The 21,365-nt window shown below is 48.1% G+C and overlaps 2 protein-coding genes across 4 annotated transcripts; both read left to right on the forward strand.

Annotated features, from left to right (window-relative positions):
- The first annotated feature begins 2,853 nt into the window (after positions 1-2,853).
- On the forward strand, positions 2,854-10,769 carry Bpifa3 (BPI fold containing family A member 3). 2 transcript variants are annotated; one of them, XM_021194908.1, is made up of 7 exons: positions 2,854-3,180; positions 6,035-6,185; positions 7,932-8,039; positions 8,740-8,889; positions 9,557-9,641; positions 10,005-10,068; positions 10,550-10,769. In XM_021194908.1, exons 1-7 carry the CDS (start codon positions 3,054-3,056, stop codon positions 10,582-10,584), a joined length of 720 nt encoding a protein of 239 aa, XP_021050567.1. In that variant the 5' UTR covers positions 2,854-3,053; the 3' UTR covers positions 10,585-10,769. The 2 variants fall into 2 exon arrangements, with proteins under 2 accessions (XP_021050567.1, XP_021050568.1); XM_021194909.1 differs by having other exon boundaries at positions 10,555-10,768.
- A 6,936-nt stretch (positions 10,770-17,705) lies between these two features.
- Positions 17,706-21,241, forward strand: LOC110319412 (BPI fold-containing family A member 1). Of its 2 annotated transcripts, XM_021194911.1 has the most exons (8): positions 17,706-17,791; positions 17,912-17,988; positions 18,200-18,359; positions 19,603-19,710; positions 20,017-20,166; positions 20,416-20,494; positions 20,797-20,860; positions 21,201-21,241. In XM_021194911.1, exons 1-8 carry the CDS (start codon positions 17,706-17,708, stop codon positions 21,239-21,241), a joined length of 765 nt encoding a protein of 254 aa, XP_021050570.1. The 2 variants fall into 2 exon arrangements, with proteins under 2 accessions (XP_021050570.1, XP_021050569.1); XM_021194910.1 differs by having other exon boundaries at positions 17,706-17,988.
- Positions 21,242-21,365: the final 124 nt, after the last annotated feature.

Raw genomic sequence — 21,365 nt, forward strand, 5'->3', positions numbered from 1 at the left:
GAAGGAAGGAAGGAAGGAAGGAAGGAAGGAAGGAAGGAAGGAAGGAAGGAAGGAAGGAAGGAAGGAAGGAAGGAAGGAAAGGAGCCGCTGAAACAGGGCAGGAGACATGGTGCAGAGCAGTGGGGGAGGGAAGACAATATGAACAAAGTGTGATAACCCATATTTCATACCACAATGAAACCCAACACTTTGTGTGCTGACCTAAAATTTGAAGATACCCCACACTTGGTTGTAGAACACAAATCAATCTGGAAATGTCCAAGAAACTTCTTCCCTGCTGGCTAGCTTTAATACTGATGGAAGGTGCTATGTGGAATTTACTCCTCTGGGGTGGGGGACAATGATAATATCTAGTATTGGGCCCTGTGGGCTATAATATCAATCCATCAGTCAAGATGTGCCCGCTGGTGCAGTGATGGTATGGCTGTCACGGGAGGAATCAGTCACTTTCTGATTGGATATGATACCTGCTCTGCAGAAGGTAATTCACACCTGAAACTGAAAACCTCATCAAAAGCCCATAGCTGAGGGGATCCTAAATCCTAGGGGAACCTATTACTACTGTGTTGCTAAATGGACATGTTCTCAAACTGCTTTCTAAATATTTACGCTTATACCCATAGATAGGTGAAACCCTTCACCTTAGTCAGAGAATCCCATTTTGCAGTCGGCAGCAGTAAATACAAAGACTCATAGTTTGTTAAAGTGCTGAAAATTGCTGTGCGTGGTTAGTGCACTGCCACAGACCACGCCAGTCGGGTATGGGGGTGCCTGGAATAAGGGTCCTCGAAGCTAGGTGGGTAAGGATTCGGCGGTGACAAACAGAAACAAACACAGAGGCAGTTTGAATCTGAGTGTATTTTGCAGCTCTCAAGCAGGAAATTTTACACATTAAAAAACCAAACATTACATCTCTTAGAAACTATATCCAGTGAAACAACTACAGATACCAACAAAAGTCATTTGGCACAGTAAAGCACAAAAATCATCCAAGCATTACAACTCTGAAACTATGTATTCAGTGAATCGCAAAAGGACAGGTAACATCATTATTAATGTAAATCATTAAAATATAACAATTCTAAAAGGATGTATTCAGTGGGGGCTGTTGTCCAAGGCTAGTAGCATATTTCCAGTAGCAGGTTAATAGATCTTTAGCAGTCAATGCTCTTAACCACTTAACTAACTTTCCAGCCCCATGGTCAATTATTATTTAACATCTAGTGCCTGGTTTTTTTTATAAATCTTCAATGTATAAAATTAAACTATTTTAATTCTTTCTAGTTAAGGCTTTCTTTACCATATACCAAAATCCACCTCCAATGACACATGTGTAGCCATATGAAATTTTATAGTTGGGAAAGTTTTTATCTATCGTAATAGTTTTGTAGATGATTTAGAAAGTAAAGCATTGGTTTCCCTGGGGATAAGGTCATGTTAGTGACCCCATCTCTAGGGATGGTTTCTTACCCATTATTCTCTCTTAAGATCTTGGCCTAGGCTACCAGGAACATGTAAATAAGAAAAGAAATAAGAGAAAGCAAAACAGATAGATTGCCATGAGAACTACGGCTCAATATTTTTTCTCTGGCAAAGAGTTCCACAACCAGTTCCAGGAGGCTTCCCACTTTTAAGGTTGATCGCCTCAGTCTGTGGAACTTGTCACACAGATCCTACTGGAGGTGGTGTGGCAATGCACCTATAATCCATCCCTCCTAGGATCTCAGGGAACATTACAAAAGACGAAAAGGATGTAAGATCCAGAAGATGAGGAGGAGTGCTATGAAATTCTATCTTCTGGGCAAGACATGGCCATTACACTCATGAACTCACAGCAGCTGTGCTTGTCTGCACAAAGATCAAATCAGCTGAAATTCCAGCTCAGAGAATGGAGGGGTCCACGAGGCTCTGTCCTTAACTGAGATAAATGATGTTTTCTAGGAGAGTCCTCTTCCTTTGCAGATATGGCTGAGAGAAGGTTGCCCATGGTCAAATGGATGGTTCCACACTCATGTGCATATTGGCACCACTAACTGAACCCAATGGGTAATTTTAAAAAAAAACCTTTGATATTGGGAGCAGGATCTGTTATGGGACCTGAAGGAAGATGGAAGAAGTAAAGGGCAGATAACAATCAAAATCTGCTGAATATGTGTATGAAATATTCAAAGAATAAACAAAACTATTAAAAATGAAGGTGAAAGATATCAAATGTTAGAGAGAACACTGAGCCCATTGCTTTGCTGATTGGGGATGTAAATTGGTCATATTGAAAACAACATTGGAGGTGCTTCACAAAATTAAACCACCACACAATCTAACAAGCCTGCTTCTGGGTATATAGCAGAAATAAAATCCCACATCAGAGAGACACCTGTCCTTCTATGTTAACTGGAGCAGTCTTCACATTGACTGCAGTGTTTATCAGGAGGCGAATGGAATGCTATTAAACCTTTGCAAAGGGGAAAATGCCACCATTTCTGATGGTGCGAATGGACCAGCAGGCTCTTATGCTATGTGAAACAAGCCAGATGCTGGCAGATCTCAAGTGTGAGCTCACTGGGAAGTAGGATGGCTTGCTACAGGGAGAAACAGGTGAGGAGATGGGGTACAACCTTGCAGTTAGGAGATGAATAAATCCTGGAAACCTCCCCAACTCCCAGAAAAGATGGAGTAAGAAAGTTCTATTCCAATGGGACCGTGCTGTGTTGGTCATCCTCACTGAAGAGTCACCAACCTGTAGCTTATGCCCAGGATCAGGGAGAGGACTCATGCTGGATGACCCAACAGTAGCTCTTGATGAGTGTCTCCAAGCAACCAAGCCTGCCTCTGCAGGCCTGACCTTTAGCATCTGCTATCCATGTGAGCTAGCCCTGGGAGCAGCTACCAGAGCCATTTGCACAACCTCCCACAGCATGCTGGGGACAGCTGTGAAGCCACCTGTCCGAAGACAGCTGTAAGCCCATCGATCTGGGTGGCCATACTCACATCCAACTGTCTGGGCCCTGCTGGACCATTACTGACACCTGCAGGTTCGGGTGCCAGCACCTGAGATGCATCTGCTCTGGAGGCTCCTGGTCCTCCTCCTCGGATTGCTAGCCTTGCCCTCAGCCCTGCCCAAGCAGCCTTGGCCTGGACTGACCAAGGCTCACAAGGATGGCCGGTCCACCCTAGCGAGAAGTGAGCTTACCACCGGGCTTGGCATCCTGTCCATAGGGTGTGGGGAGGGCACAGTCTGGGCCCCACCACTCACTGATGAGCCTCTTATTTATGTATGTATATATGTATGTATGTATGTATGTATCTATGTATGTATGTATTTATCCCTTGGATCTTAAGTATAGGAAGCTGAGACTGGGTTAATTTTTTCCAATTCGTAGCACATGATCTCTTTTGTCATTTTCTCTTTCTCCTTTATCCTCATTCCCATCCTCTTACAGCCTTGGCAGGAACTGCTGTGTGCTTAGCATGTGTTTCTATGTCTGTATCCAGCTGGGCATGGTGGCATGCATGCCTTTAATCCCAGTACCTGGGAGTCAGAAACAGGCAAGTTTCTGAATTTAAGGCCAGCCTGGTTTTACTCTTTCCCAAAACAAAGCAACCCACGTTTGCATCCTTTGCGGGAGGTGTCTGTACAACTGACTGCTTTTCAGGATAAAGATGCCTGCTTTATACTGCTGGCATCTTGCTTGACTTGATGAGTGCAAAGAAGTCCATACCTTCTGTTACCTACATTTAATTGGCTGCTCTCTCAGGACTGCCATCTAGACTGTATCTTCCCGTTGCTGTAAGCAACACAGAGAGAAGCATCCTTGAGAGTGTCCCCATTAAAACACGTGGGAGAATTCCTCTGGGATGCAGATATCCAGAACAGATATAAGCTCTGTTTAATTGAACCTGTTGGACTCCTCTTAAAATGGCTGTGCTGATGCACACTCATTCCCATTGTAAGAGAACATAGTTTCCTCCCATGCTCCCCACCACCAGAGGGTATCCACCTGTGCCAACTAGCCAGTGCTGCCAAAGCAAAATGCCATAGGTGGGTTAGGATTGGAGTGGTGGTAGCGGAACGTAAACAACAGATGGGGGTTTTATGTAGTCCGTTAGTCAGAAATTCAAGTTAAAGGTGATGACAGGTTTGGTTTCTGGGGAGGAACCTCTCTTGATGGTTTGTGGATGGCACTTTCTCACAGTCTGTCAGAAAAGGACATACCTGATATCTTCCTCTTACAAAGACACCTGTTCAATTGGATGAGGACTGACCCTATGATCTCATTTAAACATATTTACTGCCTTGAAAGCACTATCTCAAATACAGTTGCAAGTAGATACCCATGGGGATTGGTTCCAGGTTCTCCCTTGGATCCTAGGATCTTTGGATACACCAACCCTTTTCATAAAATGGTGCAGTGTCTGCACAGAACTGATGCAGATCCTTCCTTATACTTGAAACCATCTTTAGATTACTTGTAAGACCTGGGACAATGTGAGTAACTTATAAATAACTGTTGCAGTTCATTCAGGAAGTAATGGCAAGAAAGAATGGACATGGTCAGAGCAGTTGTAATTTTTTCCAAATATTTCCTATCCACAGTTGACTGTGCAGACAAAACAGAAAATGGCCAGTGCTCCTCCCAAATGGGGCCTATTGACTTTGCCAAACAGGAACAGATTCCAATACATCAATATATTATTATATAGCTTGTATTTTGAGTCCTTTTATGATGGAGGAGAAGATTTACTATAGATATATGACAGAGCATAGCCAGAGGCAGAGACAGAGACATCTAAGACAGTTCAGAGTGGCCACGACCAGACTGATCTGTGCTGGGGGGGGGGGAGCCAGGTGCAGCAGGCAGGAGGCCCAAGATCTTGTCACATCCCAGAATTACTCTACTTGTCTATTTCAACAGTGGTCTAGTTTTACCTTCCACGCTGAGGGTGTTAATGCACACAGTGGACTTTTATCTCTATGTGCATCTGTGCATGAAAAGTGAAACCCAGCCTCATTCTTGTCCACATGAGTCAGTTTCCCAGCCTATCTCATAATCGACTACATTCCCGATGTGAGCACTCACCTGCTTTCAGACCTGTCTCTGCAACATAATACTTTAGTTGTTGCTTCATTGGGGAATACTCCTTCTTCTGACCACCATTTTATTCTTCCCCATAAACTTTCCCGTGTGTTGAGTTCCTCTGAAAGACATCTGATTCCAGTCACATTGAATCTCCCTGAATATTTAGAGGAAATGAATATGTTCCCAATGGCAGACCCTGGCCATGGGCTTAGCGTGTTGGTAATCAGATTTTACACTATGCCTCATAAAATCCTATGGAAGTTTTGAGCATGGTTTCTCAAGGTGATCCCTTGAGAATTTATGGTTTTTTTCTGCATAGTAAATAATTTTAATATATTCCTAGCTGGTTTTTATGGTACAACTGGGAGAGATCTTCAGGCATAGTTTCCACTTAGGAAACGTTTTAATATGGGTCTGTTTCTTCTCTGTGGGAGACATGTATCTTAGCTGGGGTCTTATTGCTGTGAAGAGACACTGTGACCAAGGCAACTCTTATATATAAAACATTTAACTGGGACTGGCTTACAGTTTCAGAGGTTCAGTTCATTATCATCATGGTAGAAAGTATGGCAGTGTCCAGGCAGACATGGTGCTGGAGGAGCTAAGAGTTCTGCATCTTGATCAGAAGGCAGCAGGAGACTATCATCTGTGGGCAGCTAGGACAAGACTCGGATTCTACACTGGGTGGAGCTTGAGCATAGGAAACCTCAAACCCTGCCCCACAATGAAGCACTTCCTCCAACAAGGCCACGCCTATTCCAATAAGGCCACTCTCTATGGCCAAGCATTCAAACACATGAGTCTATGGAAGTCAAATCTATTCAACCACCACAACATAGAAACATGACTAAGTGCTCAACAGAAAAGGGATACCCTGGGTTCATCCCAGGCCTGCTGCCTCCATCCTCCACTCTTAAACAGCAATATGCACATCACTATCCCTTCTCCAATTCCAGTTATTGCACAGGGCCTCCTGAAGCACAATGCAGAAGGGCGGATCCAGAGCATGCGCCTTCTGGACCGTCTGAACGTCTCAGGGACAGTGGCCCCAGGGATGGTGGGCTGGCTGATTGGTGGCATGAACTTCCAGCAGCAGCAAGAAATCAGGTAAGACCTTGACTCCTACTACAGTCTCTGGGGGACAGTCTAGGGATGGTCAGAGGGCAGAATGGGCAAAACAGAGAACAAGACTGAGGAAGAAGGCACAAAGAAGAAGGCATTCAGAATTAAGGGAAGACAAGGCACAAAGCTAAAGATGAGAACAATCTAGGGGCCACTGGCAGAAGCTGTTGGGGAGGTGGTAAGTCAGGGAAAGTAGCAAGAACAGCTCAGAAGCAGACATGTCTGCACTTAACGCCCACCTTTGCTGCTGACTTTAGAGAAATGGTTGGGCCATTCTAAGCTCACCTGTAAAATGGGGACACCGAGCAGAGCCTGGACAAATATCCAGGATATCAAAGGAGACCAAGGATGCAGCCAGACACTTGAATCTCCATTCAAGTGGGACATAGCACTTGTGGCTCTGTGTAAGGAGTGGACTACTTAACCACAAACCTTGGGCCCTCAACAGATAAACAGTCATAGGGATGGTCCCACCCACAGGAGATGCAGTGGACTCTGACAGTCCTGCACAGAACTTTTATGGTCAACACAGGAGATATATAACCCTCGGTAATGGGGGTTCCCATGGCAGAACTGGGTACATGCTACCCACAGCCACTAAGACTGCTCCCTTGACCCTTCTACCTGCCCTCAACAGTTCTGCCTGCTCTGCCCCCGAAATGTTCTGCATTTTCTCTTGACCTGAATTCCTCATTTGTCTCCATTTGGATGAACCACAGTAGTCACTAGCAGGATTTTCCTCACCAGCAGGGTTTTCCAGTGAAACATGCAGCCCAAATCGCCCCCTTTTTAGTCATTCCTTTAGCAAATGTCACAATTATCACCAAATATCTACTGAGTATCACTCACATTGAGAATAAAGCTATGAGCAAGGCTTTTGACTTTTGCCTGTGGGAAGCGTCCATCCCAGCGGACTAGGCCTCAGAGAGTAATAACGAATTTCAGGTGAAGGGACATGCCATGAAAACAAATCTAGCAAGGTGAGTGTGGGAGTGATGGGGCTGACCAGGACCTGTCCAAGAGGTGAGCCTTGAATGAAGAGAAAAAGGCAAATGACATGAGGGATATGAGACACAGTCTGGGAAGAAGAGGCTGTAGGTGCAAAGGCCCTGAGTAGAGAAGATATAGATCAGTGTGCTCAGAGAAGAGAGTGCCTCCTTGTGGGCTGAGAGGTAGGGAAACCAGCATCATAAGGCAAATGTGTATAGACCCTGCAGGTCATTGTGTACAGTTTGTATCAGGGTACAAGGGGTGATATGAAGGTTACTCAGGCTGCCTCATGAAGAATAGTCTAAAGAGAGGCCAAGATCACAGCACTGAGCCCAGGAAGGAATGGAAGCATCTTCAGGATGAGGCAGTATGAGCAGCAGAAGTCGTCAAACTCAGGATATCCATTGCAAATAGGCCAAGGTGGTTTGCAGATAAAAATTTGGAGGTATAGTGTGTGGGAAAGTCAAGGAGCTTCCCTGTGGCCTCCCGGACAGATGATAGGGCCTCAGTCTGCGAAGAGCCTCAGAGTCCTCAGATGGCTGCTGTCAATGTCTGGTTCTGTGCTACACAATCCACAGCTGTGGGGGAATGCTCCAGGAGCCCTTCCACAGCTGGCTGCCCAGCCTGTCAGAACATTCACCCCAGGCTCTACCACCTGACCCTCCTTGCAGACAAGACTGGCCTTGTTCTGAGCTGTCCTCCCTCATCCTGGTGGGGCTCTCTGCTTTTTCCCACTTACAGCATCAACATCACCAATGTGCAGCTGGACTGTGGTGGCATCCAGATGGCTCTCCCCAAAGAGTGGTTCTCCGCAAACATCACACTCGAATTTGACATTGAATTCAAACTGTGAGTCCCACCAAACCAAGCAGCTTCTTGGGGATACTTTCCCTCCTTCTCGGGGACCTGGAAGCTCAGGGTGCAGTGGGGGTGGCAGACTAGGATGTTCAGACCTTTCATGACCCCCAACCTGAACTCCAGTCATGACCTGGAATGAGTCACTATTCCCTGAACTTCGTTTTCTGCTGCTGCCGTGGAGACGACAATCTCAGTGGACGGGGTCATTGGCTCATTCAAACCCATGTGATGTCAGCAACTGTGTCCCATGAGAGAAAGGAGGGGTTTAGGTCTTCCTCCTCTTGTCCCTCTGCTCATTCCCTTTCTACTCAGACTTCCTGTAAGGGAAACAGGAGCTGCAGCTACACCAAAAAAAAAATTTAAAAAAAAAAAAAAAAAAGGCGCTTAAAATAGTGGCTTACTCTCAATTCTTAAATTCCCAAGACTCCTGTCTGGGAGTACAGAGTGGGCACGGTTCTGTGGGAGAGCCTGCACTTAACATGTCAGGCTTTACTTCCATCTCTAACACCAGAAAAAGAAAATCAAGCATAGAAGTCACTGAGGCCCACGACCAGTTCCTCTTTCCTCACCTAGGGCTTAGTGGGTGTGGGCTGTTAGGAAGATGGTGAGCAGCGCCTGGCTTTGCCACACTTCTTGCTGGTCACCGCCACTTCCATCCACGCAATCACTCCTGCCTCCTATCTTACCACAGGCCCTTCAATTCGAATATCATCAAAACACATGCCTGCATGGGCCTCGCTGCAGAGTCCTGGTTGGAGAAAGATGAGTTTGGCCGGAGGGAGCTGGTGATGGGCAGGTGTCGAATGGAGCCCAGCAGTGGGGGTGCATCCATGTCCACTGAGTAAGGCCTTCTGCTCCCCCAGGACAGTCCTGCCTCATGAACGGCCGTGGCTTCATATCCCCACAGGTCTTAAGTCCAAAGCAGACTTCATCCCTTTGCTAGAACTTTCTCCTCCTGTCCCTGCCCCCACTCCCTGTGTTTCCTTTATTCATCCCATTATCAACCCACTGCAGAAATACCTTTTGAAGGTGGAACTCTGCTCTTTCCCCTAAGGTCCTGCTCCAAAGCCTTTGGGGGGGAGTACAAATTCAGAAATGCCTTTTGGGCCCCTCTACCCTCACCACTGCCTGGCTCTGTGGCCATTAACAGGGGTGTGCTGAGTTCTCTCTGTAATTTCCAAATGCTGAACCATGACACTTCATGGATGCCTGCCCTCGTAAGCATCAGGTTTGTGGTAACAGCTTAGACCGTGGCAGACATTGACAGTGTAGGGGAAGACCATGAGCTCTGGTGCTCACCTGCCATGGTCCTAATAAGAGTTGGCACTTGTTCCTATGTGACCTTGGCCATGTCACATCACCCCTCCGAGTCCCCATTGACTGTTACAACAAGAATACCTCCCTAGATGGCCAGATAAGAATTCAAGAGCGTGTTCAGCACATACTTCCCAGCCTTGGTGTAGCCTGGGCTGGTTCATTCTGCCCTAAATTCCCACCTCTTCTCCTAGGGAAGCCTCGCCGAAGATGAAACATTTTCTCCATAACCTCAGAGAAAGCCTAGGGAGAGTTATCCCAAATCTGGTAGAAAGTCAGGTAAGTTTAAGGAAACAACTGTCTTCCCTGCAGCCATCGGTGGGTCTAAGAATCGAGATACACATCTAAGTAACTTAGCAGAGAACTTCTGCTGCTGGGGTGTGGAATCTGACAGCAAATATCAGTAGCCAGTGGCAAGGGACAGCCCTCCCCCAGTGTGTTCTTGTGTGTAGCACAAGCACAGTTGAAGTCCCCACCTCATAGACTCATGGGGCTCCAGGAGGTAGACATGGGTGTACTATGCATGCCTCCTGTGGTTGGCTGGGGCCTGCTGGAATCCAGCGGTGTTAGTGTCCCCCTGCCTCAGAGACCTCAATTCTTTCTTATCCCTGGATGACCCTCTTGTCTGTGCTGGGGGTCTAGGTCTGTCCTCTGATTGGTGAGATCCTCCGGCAGCTGGATGTGAAGCTGTTGAAAGACCTAGTAGGTGAGTGTTGATGTCTATCCCAGGAGACCTCCTTGAAACTGAGGGAGGAACCACAGCTCTCATGTGCTGTGAGAACATAGAATGAGTATTCTATTGCAATGCTCACCCACCGTGTGAGTGGGGATAATAGAAGGGGCTGTAGCCAACTAGACTGTACTCTACCAAGTCACCAGACTGGAGATTCTAGGTTCCCCCAAAAGCTCTGCACGTCCAGTAGGGCAGACACTCCCTTGTCTAAACTCAAGACAACCCCTGCTTCAGGGACAGTTGAACTTCTTCAGCCCCCTGCATGGGTGGAGCTCACAGTCTTGGAAATAGAGGACAGGAAGTCATTTGTCAAGGGACATCTTTCTGAACAAGTGATGGGAAGAGAATGTTCCTGGCCCCAGCCCTTGAGGATAGGTGGGGAAGCAGCCCCTTCTCTATGGACCTGGGGATTAGAAGGATCACCTAGCAACCTAGACATCCTTTCTCCTTTCAGAACAGGTGGCTGCTCATAATCTGGGTCAACCCTGAATCAGTCAAGTCTCCGCTACCAGGCTCAAGGAGCCTCCCATTGCCTGCCATTGGTCAGAAGGGGTACTTCTGGTTGAGACCTTAAGTCTCTCTCAATGTGTGGCTTCTGCTGTCCCCTGGAAAAAATGACCCACAGGTCCCAAAACATCCTGTCCTTTCCAACAATAAACTCTAACTCTGAAGGATACATCAACATCACCTGAAGGATACGCCAGCCCCTTACATACTTCCACACCCCAACCCCCCACACACACCACCCCTACACACCACCCTCTACCCCCACCTCAAGCTTTAGAGCAAGTAGTCCTGGTTTGCTCATCATCCCAGTAATGGAGAGGAATGCCCGCGATAGCCTGTTGTTTGCAGCCAGGGACCCGGCTTGAAACAGGGAGAAATCAGACTCGTTTGCTCATCTAGGTTTAGTTGAGCGCTTACTGTGTGCCATGTCTGTTGCTGGCTCCCAGGGGGTAGATAGAAAACATAATAGAGCAGAAATGCAAAAGAGACTCTAAATCAGACCGGATTCAGCTCTATAAAGGCGTGAGTCCATGAGCAACTGGTGTCTCCAGCCCCAAAGCAAGACACGGAATAGGTTCAGAGTAAAAATAGTGGGTAACTCCCAACCTGGAGACTCACTCTCTGTGTCTCAGACAAAGGGCATTGCCATTTGGGCCCTTGTAGAAATAAAACTTCGGCATAGCCCATGGCACGCTGCTGACATCAGGGAAATCGCCCCACCACTTTAGGAAACTGGCAACACTCAGGCAAGCTGAGCTTTGCTTAGTAATGGGGCAGGTTCACCACGAACTGTCAAAAGGCAAAGGTGTCATGGCAGCAATGCATGCAATAGCTGTAAAGTAGCCATGTTCCCTAATGTCCCAAGGATGGACAGACTGGTCGGGAGGTAAGAGAGTCACAGCCTGTGTTAGCAATTGTGATGAAAAGAACACTCCCCTTCACACGGCCGGCCATACGAGCAAATCTTCCAAAATTGCATCAGAAAAGCCAGACCTGAAGAGCTTGTGTTGCAGCTCCAGTGGCACAGAAGTCGAAGACATCACAGCTGATGCACATTGCTGGGGGTCAGGGGGATTACATTAGGGTGGGGCTGGGCAACAGGGAGGGACTTCTAGAGAACTGGTGACAGCCTATCCTTTAACCTGGATACTGGCTGTGGGGGAAGAGTACAGTCTGTGGGAAACTCATTCAACCATTTGTGTGTATACCTTTTTCTAATCATACTGTGTTTCTTTGTTTGTTTGTTTATTAATCATTCCATTCGTTTACATCTCATATGATATCCCACTTCCCAGTTGCCCTACTCTGAGGCATCCAACCTCCCCAGGACCAAGAGCCTCCCCTCCCATTGCTGTCAGGCAAGGTCGTCTCTGCTACATATGTATGTGGAGCCATGGGTCCCTCCGGGTACACTCCTTGGTTGGTGGTCTAGACTTTGGGAGAACTGGGTAGTCAAGCCAGCCTATGTTGTTCTTCTAATGGGGTTGCAATCCCCCCTCCACTACTGCAGTCCTTCTGCCAGCTCCCCCACCAGGGTCCTATTTAGCAGGCAGCACCAGTGTGTGAAGTACATGGAAAACCACCTGCAAGATGTTTTCCATGTGGAAAATGTTTATTCAAGGCTGTGGAATTCGCTGTTAACTATTTGTTAACTACTCAAAATTGAATGCTGATTTCCATCCTAATCCATCACAAGTTAAGGATAAATGTCACACATATTAATAATAGTAACATGGGCTAGAGAGATAGCTCCATAGTTCAGAGTGCTTACTGATCTTCCAGAGGTCCCAGTCTCAGGTCCCAGCACCTACAGCACATGGCCCACAGCTGCCTGACGTTCCAGCTCCAGGAGAATCGGTGCCTTCTTTCGGCTTCCATGGGCATACACATGGTATATATACACATACACAAATAAAAATAAATCTTTATAAATAAGTAATCACTCGACAAGTCTTCAGCATCTCATTAAATGCCTCACCAGCAACCCTGCGATATACAAAAATGTCACCCAGTTTACACATGAACGTTCTGAAAGAGAAAGCTGTTTGCCTCAAGTCACACAGAGAGGAACTGGCCTTGTCAGCCCTGCTAACCCTATTAATCATATGCAGGCAGGTGGATCATAAAGCTCACACTCTTAATTGTGAACCCCCATCCCAAGGTCTCCCCTTCCTCCCTCCTAAGACCTCCCCATGACTTCCCTCCCGCCCAAGGGGAATATGGTAAAATCAGGGTTCAGTGGAACTGAGAAGCTCAAACAAGGAAGTGTCAACCACTCGGAGATGAGAAGAGGGCCAGAGAACTTCTTGTCTCCATCTTTCAATTCAAATTCCCTAATCCGAAATGCTTCACCGGGTATTTGCAACCCTAGACGCCATGCTCCTGAACATTCCACTCGATAGCCTTTGGCTTACAGGGTTCTTCCTGCTCTTGAGTCAAAGAACAAACACAGGAGGGCTAGGCCACAAGGCTATCTTCTTCCCTGAGGGATAGCGTTTGTCTGCATTCCTCTTGGCACCTTCTGGGTTGTCTTAAGGGCTCCATCAAGATGCCTCTTTGTGTTTTCCAATTCACAGAGCCAGAGACCAAACCATCACACTTGCTCCCAGAAGAGCTTGTTTGAATACAGAGCCCTCTGATGCTCTCTGGGTCCACAATGGGGGATGCTGAAAACAGAAATGTAATCTCCAAATAGAACTTTTGTCCATGGCCTACCTTAAGCCTTCTCTGCCCTTTGGTGTCCAGGCAGGCTCTGAATCGGGCATGTAACTAGAGCTATACCACGTTCCCCACACATTAACCTCCTGCACGCAGCCTTGGGAGGTGTCTGGAGCTAACTCTAGGTGAGGTGACCTAGCTCAAAGAGAAGAAGCCTTGAGAATGTTCTCGAGATTTCCCTTATGGTTCCTGTTGCTAACAGTGATGTAGCTCACACTCTGAAGTCCTCTAAGGCAGTAGACTTTTAGCTTGAATTATTACCATGTCTTTTCAATTCAAAACTGAATAAAACAAAAGAAAGAGGTGGGAAAGGATACAGAAGAAAACGACTTCCCAGACTCACCCAGCTACTAATGAGCCCTGCCGGGTTTAGAATCCTGAGCCTGCTGACGTGGCGACCCATGGGAGGCCTCCAGAGAACAGGGCCAGGGCTTTTGGGACTGAAGACTGCAAATTTGTCCTTGAAAAGCACTGAAGCAATGCAGCCTGTTGTCACCTCCCTCCCAATGAGGTCACCTCAGGCAGGTCACAGTCTTCTCTTAACCTCAGTTTCCCTCAAAGGATTGTGACAAGTGACTTAAGTCCCCAGTGTCTTCGAGACTTTCGCTCCTGTTTGCTCTTGATGCTAGAGAAAAAAGTCTCAAGGCAAGGAAGTTTGCCGATGGCTAACAGTGCTTGAGACGATCCATTAGATCCATTTTCTCATATTATGCTCTCTCTCCCTTCCACCATCCTCTTCCTCTTCTCTCTTCCTCTCTGTCTCTCTGTCTCTGTCTCTCTGTCTCTCTGTCTCTCTGTCTCTCTGTCTCTCTCTCTCTCTCTCTCTCTCTCTCTCTCTCTCNTCTCTCTCTCTCTCTCTCTCTCTCTCTCTCTCTCTCTCTCTCTCACACACACACACACACACACTTCTGAAAACCTCCCCAAATTTATCTCCTCTGTATCTCTTTCCTATGTTCTAGAGCATGAACCTGAGATAAGCTGTATTCTTTTAACAAGAAAACTCAGCTCTGCTCTTTAAAAAAAAATGCAGCCGATGTGAGTGGGGGCACAGGGCACAGTGAGCAGTGAGCTATATCAGCAAATTATCTCTCTCTGTTCTTGGCTAATTTAAGAACCAAAACAAAACTGTGCTTCACATACACACACACCACCAGTACAGGGTCCTGAATGCAGTGTATGGGAAGGAGGGGAAGGAGGCCACCCACAGTTTCTGTGGAGCACAGTAGAGCTCTCAGCATCACCTGTAAGGGAAAGCTGGGTCAGGAACCTTATCTGTGTGTCCTGCTGCTGGGTAACTGCTCAGGAGAGTGCATGCTGGAGCAGCAAGCGTGCAGGGCATGGAACCCCCTCAAAGAACAATGCCAGCAGAAGCAGGAGTGAGGCATCAGTCCATACAAGTTCACACGGAAAGAAGAGACGAGCTTCACCAAATGTTCCCTTGATATGTTTGCCTGCTCTTGGACTCTTTAAACTCAGGACAGAGTGACAAAAGCAAACATCTAAGTGTGTGAAACAAAGAGTTCCCACCCTCAAGACTAGACTGGTCCCTATGTTGGGGTAGAGGTGGGAGACTCCAAGAGAAACAAGAAGAGAACACAGTTTCTGTGGGCCCCAAAGGTATCACACACTCCCTCCAAGACAGAACTCAGTATGGATGGACTCAGGAAACCCCACAGACATGTCAAGAACAGAGAATGCCTATGCCCACACTCCTGCCCAGGGCCAAGACAATGAATGACCCAAGGAAAGACAGTGAGCCAGAGGGCTTAGGTGGGAACAACAGCTGGGCTAACAGCCACTCCCCAACCCCACATAGTTCTGCCTGAGGCCTATAAAGGGAAGGGGCACAGATAATGTGTGTCCAAGGAGGAGACGGTAAATGATAAATGCTAACTTGGAAGAAGCCAGGTGGCAGGTGACATCCCTGTTTTTCTAGGCAAGATCAGGGCCAAACCTCTGTATACCTTGGTACAAGTAAACCCCTGAGACAAGAATGAAGACTTTTCTGTAAATGAATAAAATATTATCAGAAATAGCAGGTAAATCTGAGAACTGTGTGGACACCTATGTTACCAAGCAAGATGCGCACCAGCTCCCCAAGAGAATCTCCCCGAGACCCTGAGGTGTGAGGCCATCTTCATCTTATGCAGAAAGAAGGAGCTTCCATGAGGAGTGGCCTGAAAGATCAGCATACAGCTAGGGGCCAACCTGCCATGCTTTCTGCCATAACCCATACCCAGCATCCTGACTTCAGAGATTTCTATTCACTGAACACACAATCCCAGGTCTTTTCCAGGCCTTACCTACCTCGATTTACCCAAAGACCCTGAGCAGAGCAAGACCTACTCTCAGACCAGGCATAGGGGCATGCCTGTAGTCCCAGCACTCAGGAGTCTTAGCAGGAGGATATACTGAAGGTCAGCCTGGACTTTATAGTGGCTTCAAAGCAATCCCACACTATAGAGCACGGCCCGGCTGTTCTTAATTCAAGACCTTGGCCTATCCCTGACTCGGTTTTTAACTCCTCAAAATGGACTTCACAGGCCTAGGTAGTGGAGAACAATGCTTCATTACTTTACCTGAGGAAAAGATACGGCTAAGAGACCAGAAGGCTGCAAGATCCCTCAAGCCTGCCAACCAGAAAGATGTTTCCAGAATACAGATTGGGAAGTGTAGTGTGGGAAATCGAAATGGAGAGCAAGTATGGAGAGGGATCAGGCCCCAGTTTCCCACTGTAGAAACCCAAGCCCCACCTTGTCAGGATGAGTGAACCTGGCACAGGCTAGAGCCTGGCAGGATTCCCTCCTGGCAGTGCTTCTCCGCTGTTACGATCCAATGAGTTGGCTTCTAACTCTGTCTTTTACCCTCAGAACCCTTTGTGCTATCCCAAGATCTTATGAGCATCTACATACACCAGCGCTCTTTAAAAGAAAACACCTGCCTTGTACACATATACACACATATAAAATTTATGGGTGTCTCAAGATAGAGAGGGCAAATGTAGTTTGATTCCTAACACTGTGGGAATGAGAGTTTGCCAACTGTAGAAAGAATGAGCCTGGGGGGGGGGGGCTAGGTCAGGGGAGCTCGGCAGGCTCGTGGTTCCCTTCCTATCCAGACTGGCTGAGATAGGCCGCTGGGGGGGGGGGGGCGAGAGGTTACAAGTGATGAGAGCAAGACAAAGGTTCCTGAGGGCTCTGGCTGGACTGCCCCTTTCAACACTGAAAATCTGATCCCCTTGCCACTTGTGAGCATGGGTCTCCAACCTATGCCTCATGTGTGAAACCGTGAAGTCTTGAGTAAGCCTCCATCTCAAATTTTCTTGTTTAATTTGTGGACCGAGCAGCTTAGCTGACTCACCTGTTAATATGATTGACAATTATTTACTTTGGAGGGCCCTGAAAGACACTTCTACAGTACAGAAATTGGAATTATCTCTAAGCCCATCATCCACTATCAAGTTTCCCAATTGCCGTTCTATAAAAGCAGGAAATTCTTCCTTGGCAAAAGTGATAGGAGAGGAACCCAGGACGGCCACTGAGACCTTGAGACTCAGGTGAGACCTGCCCCTTCCTCCTCTCCACAGATGCTCCAGGTAGCAGAAGCCCAGGTCTCTCACTGTAGGCTGGTGCTGGAAGACTGGAGTGTCACTAACTGGGGATCTTACAAGAAACACAGAGCTGGCCATGATTGGGGGCAGGGACTGGGCCCCACATTCATCTTTCCTGGAGAGGGTGACATTGATAGAGGAGTGAGCTCATTCCGTGTGTGTCCTAAGTAAAAACTCTAGGAAGAAAGTTTAACAAAATGACCATCATGGAGTGAGAGGCTACCTGTACTCATGTGATATTCAAATGCCATGATGGCCTGAAAAACAGACCAAAGAGCCATCCCTGGGCAGGGATGAGGGCCTAGCAGTTCAGGTCATGCAGGATCCTTGTCATCCACACTGAAGAACAGGGCTGAGGGCAATGGGTCAGGCCACCACAGTCACATCCCACAGCCCCAGAGTAAACCTGATGGTCACTTAGTTAAACAGAAGCTTCTGGGTTAGGCAGGAATGGCTTCGGAGCCTCTCACAGCTGCAACTAGTGACCTCGGGGAAACTGCCTAGAGTCACTAGGCCTGTGCTCCAACCATGCAGTAGGGGTTGTCTGTGCCCACATCTGAGGATGTGGTGACAATGAAGTTGGTGACTGAACCCATCAGCCTGTGGCCTGGGACAGACTACTACGGCAGTGTTAGTTATTATTGCTAGTTATCAGCCCCTGGGGTCGGGGAACAATGGCAATGCCATCCCCTGGGGACAGGGTACACAGTGCACAGATTCCTCTGATAGCTGAACCACAGAGAACTTGTCATTCTGTCTGCAGACACCAAGAGAGATGTTTCTAGCTGGGAGCCTCGTTGTCTTCTGTGGGCTGCTGGCCCAGAGCACAGCCCAGCTGGCAGGCCTGCCATTGCCTCTGGGCCAGGGCCCACCATTGCCACTGAACCAGGGCCCGCCCCTGCCACTGAACCAGGGCCCGCCCTTGCCACTGAACCAGGGCCTGCCATTGCCACTGAACCAGGGCCAGCTGTTGCCCCTGGCTCAGGATCTGCCTTTGGCTGTAAGCCCGGCACTGCCTTCAAATCCCACAGATCTTCTTGCTGGAAGATTCACAGATGGTGAGTCTATGACAGTCCCTTTCAGGGGTGTGTGTGTGTGTGTGTGTGTGTGTGTGTGTGTGTGTGTGTGTGTGTATGTGTGTGTGTTTTAACATGTGTGCTCTAATATATCCAATTTCCCAATACCAGGAAGGCAAGTATGAGAGAGGAAGGGGAGGCAAGGACCTGAAGTTGGCAGACATGATGTCTGAAGCTCTTTCCCCCTTTACAGCTCTCAGTGGTGGCCTGCTCTCTGGGGGGCTGCTGGGCATTTTGGAAAATATTCCACTCCTGGATGTTATAAAGTCTGGAGGGGGCAATTCTAATGGCCTTGTTGGGGGTCTGCTGGGAAAACTGACGTCCTCCGTTCCTCTCCTGAACAACATCCTTGAGTGAGTATCCACACAGAGGGACTTGGTTCCCACTAACAACACAAGTCCTGGCCAGTCCTACAGAGGGAGAAGGATGGGCTGAGCATAAAGCCAGGGCTCATCCCAGGCCTCTCTTCACACTGGCAGGGACAGTGGTCCTTTTACACCTGTAGTAGCCCCCAGTCCTAAGGCACATCCTGGTCCCCAGCAGAAGCTATTATCCCCGTGACAAGCCTTCCATGTCAGTTTCAGTTCTCAGATGGAAAGAACTGAGGCACAGACATGTGCCTGTGCTCACACAGCTAGGGTGATGCAGTCAGGAATCTAACTCAGAGAAGCCCTAAGGTTTGCCACCCACTGTGTCCATCCCACCAAGGGAATGTGAACGGTCATAGGCTACCCTCCTCATCTGCATCACCTGTGCCTGAGACCTGACATGGTCCTTCCCATGACAGCTTCCTAGGCACAAAGCCACAATGGGGAACTTGGCGCAGTGAGCACACACCCAAACCTGAGTCCTTAGTAAGACTGGACCCAAGCCACTGCGAAGATTCCTAGCCTCTTAAGCCTTTGCTTCCTGACCTAGAGATAGTCAGACAGACAGACGTCAGTGCTGGATGGCCTGCGGTCAGGCACCTGGTCTCCTGGCTTTGATTTCTCCATCTGTGAGATGGAGAGCAGCCTCTGGAGAAGACCAGGGGAGGTGAGCAGGACCCCATGGATGGGTCCGGGAAGGCTTCCTCCCACCCTTTCGCATTCTTTCCACCTTCTGCTCTTTAATCACCGTGATTAGTACTGAGGCCTGACCTGCTACTGAAGAGTGTGACAAAACTAGTGATTTCAGCCATAAGTCTTGGGCAGGGCTTATTGTAGTTGCCCGTGTATCTTCTATGTGTGTATTGACAGTCCCTCCTTTCTTATACCCACTTGCCTCTCTATCCACCCTTCTGTAAACCCGACCACCCATCTCACCTTAACCTACGGAACCATCCACCTGCTTTAGATGCCTCTGTACTATCATGCACAGTCTTTCCTCAAATACCTTCTAGACCTGAGATGGAGAGAGGACCTTGTGTGTTGGGTTCAGTTCAGGCAGAATTGAAGGAAGATGGGTGTGCCGGAAAAACTCTCTTCCTGTCTTCCTCACCTCCGGTCGCCAACTCTCTCTGACATGGATAAATTTGTGTGGGGAAAAAAATGGTTTCCAGGTTTAAGACTTGAGACCCTCATTTTTTTTCCCCTCTAATGTTGCCTCCGTGAACAGCATAAAAATCACTGATCCGCAGCTGCTGGAACTTGGCCTTGTGCAGAGCCCTGATGGTCATCGTCTCTATGTCACCATCCCCCTGGGCTTGACACTCAACGTGAATATGTGAGTGGGTCTGAAGGGGGTGGCAAGGGGATGGCTCACAGGGAGAGCTTGGTGGCAATGGGAAGCTGCAAGCACCTGGGTCTCAAACCTTAGCACAGTGGCTGGTACAGTGAGCAAACTTTGCCACGTAGCAAATGGCTTAACCTCTCTAAACCTTGCTCTCTCCTACTTGGGAGATGAGAACAATGGTGAAAAATACAGGGTAAGGTGAGACTGGCACTCCTAACAATAAGAAACCCCCTCGCCTTGAAATGCAGGGGAGGGACAGATGCTAGCTAGTAATGATGTCTCCTCCTTTTCTGGCAGGCCCGTAGTTGGAAGTCTTTTGCAATTGGCTGTGAAGCTGAACATCACCGCAGAAGTCTTGGCCGTGAAAGACAATCAGGAGAGGATTCATCTGGTTCTTGGTGACTGCACCCACTCCCCTGGCAGCCTGAAAATCACCTTGCTCAATGGGTGAGGCCAAAGGACTAGCATCTCCCACCCAGAGACAGCAGTGTGGGATGACGTGTGTGAACAGTGTGAGCAGTGTGAACAGTGGGTGGATGAGTAAGAGGTTCCTTGCTGTCTATCTGCATAGACATGAGTGGGAAAGGCCTGGTCTCAGTTTTGGGGAGGGGCCAAGACTGAGTGTGCATAGTAGATGCTGAACTACCCAAGTCCAACCCCAGCCTCTGAGCCACATCTATGATTTTTCTCTTCCAGAGTCACTCCTGTTCAAAGCTTTTTAGACAACCTGACAGGGATACTGACTAAAGTCCTTCCTGAGCTGATCCAGGGCAAGGTAAGGAATCAGAAGAAGTGCCAACTCCCTTCTCCATGGGTCTTAAAGCTTCTCTGACTGAAAGAGAGCCCTGGTGTGAACTTAACCCAGCTACCCTGTATGAGAAATGAAGCCATCCATTAATCCATCTATCCTGGGACTCAGCTGTCTATGTTACTTATTTCTACACAGCCAAACACACTGGTTGGTTTCTTCTGGGCTATAGAAACTATCCAGTGACATTCCACCTTGGGCATGCTGCCCCTTCAAAAGTCTCTTCGCAGGAGGTTCTGAACCTAACTCCTCTCTCTGATCCGGGTCAGGTATGTCCTCTGGTCAATGGGATTCTCAGCGGTCTGGATGTCACCCTGGTGCACAACGTTGCCGGTAAGTCCTCTCTCCCTCTGAAGAAGCATCAGTTTCCCCCGAGGAGTTTTGTCCCTGCACGTCATGGGACAGCTGGGTCTCACTGGCCTCGTCCCTCCTTCTTTGGATGTACCCTTGTTCCCATAAATGATCCAGGTGAGTCTGAGATAAAGCCTGTCTCCTCCTCCTCCTCCTCCTCCTCCTCCTCCTCCTTCTCTCAGCCTGACCTGAGAACAGCTGAGCTGGCTGGAGGAGACACAGCCTCCCCCTGACATTCCTGGGAGTGGTGAGCATGCCTGACTCCTTCACCACCAGAACATGCCTCTAATCTCACTTTTTTGCTTTTGTTGTTGTTGTCCAGAATTACTGATCCATGGACTACAGTTTGTCATCAAAGTTTAGGCTTCCCAGGAAGGAAGGCTACCTTGGCTGAGCTGGTGAGGACTGCTCCACATTCCTCCATATCTGAGGATTGGCCATTATCCTTCTAGACGGAAACAAGGATCTAGGGACAATGTCATCAGTA

Source organism: Mus pahari, chromosome 3 (assembly GCF_900095145.1).
Source record: "Mus pahari chromosome 3, PAHARI_EIJ_v1.1, whole genome shotgun sequence".
In the NCBI taxonomy this organism is placed as follows: Eukaryota; Metazoa; Chordata; class Mammalia; order Rodentia; family Muridae; genus Mus; species Mus pahari.